This window comes from Lynx rufus, unplaced genomic scaffold (genome assembly GCF_022079265.1).
Source record: "Lynx rufus isolate CCGP_SWC_20201006 ecotype Redwood Valley unplaced genomic scaffold, mLynRuf1.p SCAF_11, whole genome shotgun sequence".
In the NCBI taxonomy this organism is placed as follows: domain Eukaryota; kingdom Metazoa; phylum Chordata; class Mammalia; order Carnivora; family Felidae; genus Lynx; species Lynx rufus.
Window position 1 is genome coordinate 49,713,583 of NW_025814825.1, and position 8,516 is coordinate 49,722,098.

At 55.2% G+C, this 8,516-nt stretch overlaps 1 protein-coding gene across 1 annotated transcript; it reads left to right on the forward strand.

Moving 5' to 3' along the window:
• The first annotated feature begins 258 nt into the window (after positions 1-258).
• Positions 259-3,698, forward strand: ADRA2A (adrenoceptor alpha 2A). Its single transcript, XM_047072712.1, has one exon. The coding sequence runs from the start codon at positions 934-936 to the stop codon at positions 2,329-2,331; it is 1,398 nt and encodes a 465-aa protein (XP_046928668.1). The 5' UTR covers positions 259-933; the 3' UTR covers positions 2,332-3,698.
• The last annotated feature ends 4,818 nt before the right edge of the window (positions 3,699-8,516 follow it).

Consider the following 8,516-nt stretch of genomic DNA (forward strand, 5'->3'; position numbering starts at 1 on the left):
CCAGCAGCCGGAGCGCTGCCGCCCGGCCACCCCCAGCAGCTTCTCCCCCTAGCCCCGCGTTCCTGCCCCAACTCACGGTGCCCTCGGACCCCGGCCCGTCCGGCTGGGCTGCGGCCAGCGCCCGCAGCTCGCCGGGCCAACGCCCAGAAGACCCTCTGCCTCGGCCGCGGCTCCCGGCGGGCCGGTCGCCCACCTGCCCCGGCCCACCTGAGGACGGGGGCGTCTTCATGCGGCCCGCACAGCGCTCACCCCGCCGCCGTCGCCGCCCCAGAGCTCCGCGCGCTGCGACCCAGCCCCAGCTGGGCACGCAACTTTGGAAGTCCGGCGGCGCTCCGAGAGGCGGTAGAGTCCGCACGCTGGCCCCAGCCCGGGCCCGGCCGGCACCGCCGCGTCTGGGGGAAGCGGGAGAGTCGGTATTCGCTTCGGGGATGTAAGAAGACAGGCACGAGACCCCAGGCCCGCGTCAGCGCCCTTCGGCTGCCTCCCCGGGTGGGGGCGGGCCCCGCACACGGTAAGACCTCTTGGTTTCGCTCGGGCTCAAGAGTCAAGATATAGATATATTTTTTAAAAATTTCCGTCATCCTTCCAAGTCATCAGGCCACCGATGGTTTTTGTTCTCCCTTCTTGAAGAATCTCTCTCCCTTTCCCCATCGGCTCGACCTACTCTCTCCCGCCGCTTAGAAATAAAACTTGTGCTGAGCTGGGAAAGAGAAGGCGCCCACCACGAGCGCCGCAAGCGCAGGCCGGGCGCCGTTCGCGGGAGCCGGGCCCATGGGCTGCTAGCGGCTCTCCAGCTCCGGCCGGCGTCCCTGCGGTCCCCTCCCCATGTGAGGCGCGTAAGGGCGAGCGGGGCGCGGGAGGAAGAGGAGGACCCACGGGCGCTGGGCCGGAAGGCAACTGGCAGCAGGCCCAGGCAAGCGGGCATCCGCGTTCATGTTCCGCCAGGAGCAGCCGCTGGCCGAGGGCAGCTTCGCGCCCATGGGCTCCCTGCAGCTGGACGCGGGCAACGCGAGCTGGAATGGGACCGAGACGCCGGGGGGCGGCGCCCGGGCCACCCCTTACTCCCTGCAGGTGACGCTGACTCTGGTGTGCCTGGCCGGCCTGCTCATGCTGCTCACGGTGTTCGGCAACGTGCTGGTCATCATCGCGGTGTTCACGAGCCGCGCACTTAAGGCGCCCCAGAACCTCTTTCTGGTGTCTCTGGCCTCGGCCGACATCCTGGTGGCCACGCTAGTCATCCCTTTCTCGCTGGCCAACGAGGTCATGGGCTACTGGTATTTCGGCAAGGCGTGGTGTGAGATCTACCTGGCGCTCGACGTGCTCTTCTGCACCTCGTCCATCGTGCACCTGTGCGCCATCAGCCTGGATCGCTACTGGTCCATCACGCAAGCCATCGAGTATAACCTGAAGCGCACGCCGCGCCGCATCAAGGCCATCATCGTCACCGTGTGGGTCATCTCGGCCGTCATCTCCTTCCCGCCGCTCATCTCCATCGAGAAGAAGGGCGGCGGCGGCGGCCAGCAGCCGACCGAGCCGCGCTGCGAGATCAACGACCAGAAGTGGTACGTAATCTCGTCGTGCATCGGCTCCTTCTTCGCGCCCTGCCTCATCATGATCCTGGTCTACGTGCGCATCTACCAGATTGCCAAGCGCCGCACCCGCGTGCCGCCCAGCCGCCGGGGTCCGGACGCCGCCGCCGCGCCGCCGGGGGGAGCCGAGCGCAGGCCCAACGGCCTGGGCCCGGAGCGAGGCGTGGGCCCCGTGGGCGCCGAGGCCGAGCCGCTGCCCGCCCAGCTCAACGGTGCCCCCGGGGAGCCCGCGCCCGCAGGGCCACGCGACGCTGACGCTCTGGACTTGGAGGAGAGCTCGTCCTCCGAGCACGCCGAGCGGCCCCCGGGGCCCCGCAGGTCCGAGCGCGGCCCCCGGGCCAAGGGCAAGCCCCGGGCGAGCCAGGTAAAGCCCGGGGACAGCCTGCCCCGGCGTGGGCCGGGGGCAACGGGGCCCGGCGCGTCGGCGGCGGGGCCCGGGGAGGAGCGCGGCGGGGGCGCCAAGGCGTCGCGCTGGCGCGGGCGGCAAAACCGCGAAAAGCGCTTCACGTTCGTGCTGGCCGTGGTCATCGGCGTGTTCGTGGTGTGCTGGTTCCCCTTCTTTTTCACTTACACGCTCACGGCCGTGGGCTGCTCCGTGCCGCGCACGCTTTTCAAGTTCTTCTTCTGGTTCGGCTACTGCAACAGCTCCCTGAACCCGGTCATCTACACCATCTTCAACCACGACTTCCGCCGCGCCTTCAAGAAGATCCTCTGCCGGGGGGACAGGAAACGGATCGTGTGAGCGCCGGGTCCGCGACCCGCCAACAGACTGGCGCCCACTGCAGTCAGCGGGGACCGAGGGGAGCGTCTGTATAGCCCAGCACACTGAAACCCGGGTCCTGCCTGCTCCGTGTCCGGCCTTGCTCCGTGGCCTCTGTTCTTCCCTCTCAGGGAAAAGGCTGAGAGGGTCACCGGCCCCCCAGTTGTTGTTAGGGCCGCTTGTGACTTGGAACCATCTTCCTGGGTTCTTGGGCCCTCCCTAATCAGTATTGTTCCCTAAAGGTATTTTCACCTCCCCCGAGTCCAGTTCTCAATGCCGATCAGAGCAAGCAAACACTGGGCCCCAGAGAGTACTGATCACAAAGGATTAATGGATGGGGTTACCCAGCCCTGGCTAATTGCTCTCCCCCTTATTCTAACTCTGTTTTTAAACAAATGCTCAGGGCAGCCCTGCCCATCCCCCCATCCCCCACTGTAAATACACACTATTTTTGATAGTACACGCTAGGATCCCCAATGTCTGGGCTTTTGATGCTGTTGGAGATGCCCTTGAGGCTGATACATTGTCTTTGGTTCAGGCCAACCCCCTGTGTAATGCAAGTCGTTTTCCGGTGTCATTACCTCCTGTGTCCTTTTCACCAGCAACTGGTGACTGTCCCTTGGGCCTGGACCTGCTTTGAGATATTCTGAGGGGGAAAAGATTTCTGTCCATTTTTTTCCTGTGCCTAACAGCATAATTGCCTTTTCCTATGTAAATACTACAACGAAGGACCAAGACAGAAGTAAAGGAACCTTTCTGCCATGCAGCAGCCCTGTGTATAAAGCCATTATCCTCCGATGCACCCTTCACCCCAGCAACTCACTTTAAAAGTATCTCTTTCCTGTGTCCCTCCCTCCCTCTTTCCTTCCTTCCCTCCTCTCTCCAGGGCCACTGCTTGAAGAATATGTATGTTTCTATCTTGTATGTTTCTGCACCTGCCCCTCCCTCCCCAAAAGTGCTGACTGCAAGAAATCTTTTGGCTGCTGTTTTTAGACGGAGGAGTGGAAATTATGTGGAAGAAGCAAACCTGATACAATTTGCCCAAGGTAAACAGTTTGAAAAGACAAATGAGCCTGCCAAACTGTACAGTTCCTGCCCCAAGAGCTCTTAGGTATCAAAGTGTTGTCCTTTCCCCCCTGCTTTTCTGGTTGAGATGATGTCATTGATGAACTCCCCAAATCAAGGGAGAAGGGCAGAGACCTCGTGTTTACATCTGAGTTTCTACGTGTTTTAGACAGAGACTCTCCAAGGCCTGCGCTCTTATTTCACTAAAGACAAACTAATGTCAGCACATGTTGCTAATGATGGTGAATTTTTTTTAATAAAAAGTTTACAGATCAAATGTGAAATAAATATGAATTAAATGGTTCTGTTTGTTATCTGAGTTTCGAAAGCTTTGAGACTCTGGGAACATCTGATTATATATATATACATATATATGTATATATGTGTATATATATATATTTATGTATATATATAAATTAAATAGTACATTACATTATAAAACACTTTTGAAAGTGCCAGCAATAACAAGGATACCATTTACTAAGTGTTTCTTATGTCCTGGGCACTATGATGAGCCCATCATGGGCTCTGCTTCATTTACTCTCCCCGCAAAACCTATGAGGTAGATACTATTTTTATCTCCATTTTACAGGTGAAGAAACTGAGTCTCAGAAGGCAAGTGCTTTGCTCAAGGTTAACAAGTGGTGGAGATGTATCATACCCAGCTTTATCAGGTTCCAGGGTCTGTACTCTTAACCTCAGAGCCTTGCCAAAATTACATTGACACTATAGAATGCTCCCAGCAGTGAAGTCTCTACCTAAAGTGTGCTACATACACAAAGTATGGGATGTAGCCCAAGTGTGTGGATACACACAAAATGTTACATACTGCAAAGTGTCTGTATGCCCTAAAGTGTGTATATACCTCAAAGCGTGGGTATACCTTAAAGTGTGGAATATACTTCAAAATGTGTATCACACCTTACAGTGTGATAATATGCAACATGTGTCCCAACATGTGGGCCCTCTGTGTATGGCCCAGAGTGTGGCATGTGCACAAAGTGTAGTATAAACACCGAAAAAAAAACCCATATATTGGTTGGTGGCTTGAACTGTCTCTGGCCAAAGGCACGGATCCTTCCTATTGTGTTTCTGTAGTATTGAGTTCCACTCTGCTGTCTAGGAGGGCTTAAGATCCTCACCCTACGGTTCTGGTTATGTGACTTTGAAGCTGGAAGGGCTTTTAGAGATTCAGGAACCCAATCCCTCGTCTTCAAAGAGGAAGTGACTTGCTCAGGGTCTCACAGTTCGGGGTGACAGATCTCTGCACCCAGGCTGCCTCATTCAGATAGGAACAGCTGAGTAGTGTGGAGTGGTTCTGTGCATATGTATAATCAGATGAGGCGCTGATGGAGAGCCGCTCATGGACGAGCTGGTCTGAGGCAGTCAAGGGACAGGTCACGGTTTAGGAGGGTGGAGTTGTAAGGCCAGCCACCTCTCACACATGTGCACACAAGGGCAAGGGTGTGTGTGCAGGGGTGGGAGAGCGCTCTGGGAAGTGATCTGAGGCCCTGAGGGGCCTGGGAGAGGGAAAACAGTGGTTCTGAGGGGTCTTTGTTAGAGGGGGGAAGTTCCTGCCATCACCAGGCCTTCGGAGCTGCAGAGAGAAGAGTGGGCAGGACTTTGGCTCCTTGCCCAGGGGCTTCATAAGCCATGGCCTTTGGCACCAAGGCTGGCTGCCTGGTACTGGAGCTAGATCCTGCTCCCCACCCGCACTCAGCCTGTCTCTTCCCTACCACCCCCCCCTCCCCCCGCCAACTCCAGGGCACCTATCGCCCCAAAGGCAAACAATGCCAGACAAAGGCCACCCTGGCAGGCCCTCAGGAACTGGGCTGTGTGTCCCAGACAAAGGGACAGATATAAACACTGCTGCTGTTGACTGTCTATTCTGCTGTTTGCCCTGCCCTCACCCGCAGGTGCCCTGCTCCCTGGTAAAGGGGGAAGTGTGAGCAATAGTGCCACGCAGTGCAGGCCTCTGGTGTCACCCCACATCCTCATTCCAGCGGCGGAGAAGCCTCCAAGATGGATGGGGCTGGGGAAAATAGGGGAAACAGGGCTTGGGTGCTGGGGTTTTGAGTTCCTGATGGACATCCCTGCTTGCTCACCGCAGAGGGCTCAAGCAACAGCCTGCAGAGGTCTGGGGTGGGGAGGGGATCTGAGGAGGTGAAAGGGCTCCTCACAGAGATCTTAGCGGAAAGATCAGGAGATGACTCACCCCACAGCTTTCTGTCTGCATCTGATCCTATCTGGGCCCAGAGAATCTGTCTTTGCGGCCGCATCTCCTATTTTATGTAACTTTGGTTGAGGTATCAAAACCCACTGGCTTTTGGGTCTGAAGTCTGTCTTGCCAGATTTACTCCTGTGAGGTTCCTTGAGTTGGGGAAGGGTAGTGCCCTGTGTGAGCCTGGACACAAACACAGCCTTCTCCCCCCAAGGCTTTGTTCATGGTCAGTTTCTGCTACACTAACGGGCTGGAGGAGAGAATGGGAAGCGCTTGGGCTCTCCCTCTCTGTGAGTCTATAATCGAATCAGAGTTTGAGAGCCAGAAATGTCCTCCTACGTCTTCAGCCCCCAGTTGTGCTGTTCAGGGACCTGAGACCCTGACAAGCTGATTGACAGTGTGACATCACAGTCCCTCCAGCAGATCCTCCCGGCTCTCTGTCCGATCACAGATATTCAGCACGAATTCTTTTCCGTGGTTCGATAAGGGAGTTGCTGATAAACCCCAGACACCCCTCTGTGCCTGCTGTGTGCTGAGCAGCACGCCAGGCACCACAAGGCGGTTCTCTTCTTTCCATGCATGGGTCCTGCAGAGCCTGGCATTTGTCTCTGTGGGAGGCAGTGGAAATTAGGGTCTTCCCTGCACTCTAGAAGCCTTAAGGCCGTGCGGGGAGACGGGAAGTGCCTGCAGGAAGCATCAAGTAGCCATTCAGCAGTGACAGTGTGGTGGGGGGCAGTGGATGTGCGCGCCCACCAAGGGCATTGGGCATCTATCTATCTGTGCCAGTTGTGTGCAGTGAGGGAGAGGACACTGTGGCTGGGAGCTCAGGGGGTAGGATGTGGGAGGCAGGGTGTCAGGACTTTGGCTGAGTGAGGAGGGGCATGAGCTCCTGTCCCCATTTGAGTATACCTGTCAGGAAGCCTGCCTCCCCACCTCAAGGAGAGTAGCCGGATCCCGGTCTCCAGGCCCCTGCCCTTGCCGGAGTCAGCAGCCCATATCAGGCATGGCGGTCAGGCCTCTGCCCTGGGCCCCGCCACCCCTCACAGTGGACCTGGGAGTCTGGGATGAAGGAAGGGGAGTCTTCCGCAGCACGGGGTGTGCCTGGGAGGGAGGCCATGTGAAGGCACCAAGCACAATCACAAACACCAGGGTTTGTTTTGAAAATAACATTGATCTCTTTGATTCCCAGAAATCCTGGGGTTTAGAGTTAAGTACAAAAATGGAACAGAGTCTGTTGGAAGGAACCTGGACCTGAGCATTAGGAGGCCTGGGTTCTAGTCCCACCTTTGCCTTTTACTAGTGGTGTGACCTGTGACCTTGGGCAGAGCCCTTTCTGAGCCCCCGTTTCTTCACTTTTTTTTTTCATTTATAAAATGAAGAAGGTTGCTCTAGGTCAGTGTTACTTAAACGTGTGTTCCATGGAGTTCATGTAACTACAAAATCAATCTCAATCTCTCTCCCTCTTTTTCCCTTCCTCTCTCACATATTTACCATCTGTCTCTCTGTCCATCTGTCTGTCTATCAACTATCAGTGAAATACTGGGTTACATGACCTTTAGCAGGAAGCTTTTCTTCAGGTCCTGTCAGAGCCTTGGGATTTTCTGAGAGGAGATCATATGGTGGGTTGTGTTTCACAAACTCCCTGGACTGCAGAATTCTATTTTTCAAAGAGCAGCTCAGTGAATCATGTTCACTGGAACACTTGTTGGGTACTGTTAGCCTAAGAAATCACACTGGGCTTTTCTGTTGATCTCTTTTAAGATTCTAGAAAATGCTGGCTTTACTTTTTCTGTCCTGTTTTTAGGTGAGGCACACGGGGCCGGGGGCAAGCCATAGGTTTTCCTTGGGGACGCTGGGGACTCTAAGAGCCGTGAGCCTCACTGAGGCTTGGGGTGGAAGTGAGAGTTTGGTGTGAATCTCAAATGTGGGCTCTATCTCTCTGTATGTGTGCCCATGTGAGTAGTGTGTGTGTGCACACAATGTGAATGGCTATGTGTCCATGTGTGAGAGTGTACATGAATGTATTTGTGTGTGCACGTGTCTGTGTGTGCAAACAGGTTAAAAACCTCTTTCACAGGGATATTTTGCTCACCGGGACCTGGGGTGGAAGCATCGGGGGAGTTGAGGACAAATGTGTATGTACTGGAAGAAGAGGTCACACAGAGAATTAAAGGGGAGTGTAGTGTGTCATTGATTCTCATAACAATTAGCCCCTCTCCAACTTGTGGTTTGTCTCCTCCTCCTTACCGCCCCCCCCCCCATGCTGGAATGTGGATTCCCTACCAGGGTAATGGAGCTGAGCTAGAAGGAGGACGGGATGATGGAATGTGGACGTTAAAAAAATTTTTTTTAATGTTTATTTATTTTTGAGAGACAGAGAGAGTGCAAGTAGGGCAGGGGCAGAGAGGGGTGGAGGGTGGGGACAGAGGAACCAAAGCAGGCTTTGTCCGGACAATAGTGAGCCTGATATGGGGCTCGAATTCGGGAACTGGGAGGTCATGACCCGAACCTCGAGTCGGACGCTCAACCGACTGAGCCACCCAGATGTCCCGGACTGTGGACATTTGGGAGAGGCCAACACTGGTTCTCTAGCAGGTGTTCTTTAATTTTTTTAATTAATTTTAAAAGTTTTTACATTTGAGAGAGAGAGCGTGCACGCATGTGCGCAGGCACGTGAGTGGGGTAGGGGAAAGAGAGAGAGAGAGAGAGAGAGAGAATCCTAAGCAGGTTCCTTGCTGTCATTGCACAGCCCCAGGGGGCGGGGCTTGATCTCCCGAAGAAGCGCGAGATCACGATCCGGAGCTGAAATCGAAAGTCCCACGCTTAACTGCCTGAGCCACCTGGGCGGCCCTCTACCAGCTGCCTTTTTTTTTTTTTTTTT

Excerpts from the sequence above, each read along its gene's own strand:
- ADRA2A (XM_047072712.1), top strand. The coding sequence starts at position 934 with ATGTTCCGCCAGGAGCAGCCGCTGGCCGAGGGCAGCTTCGCGCCCATG.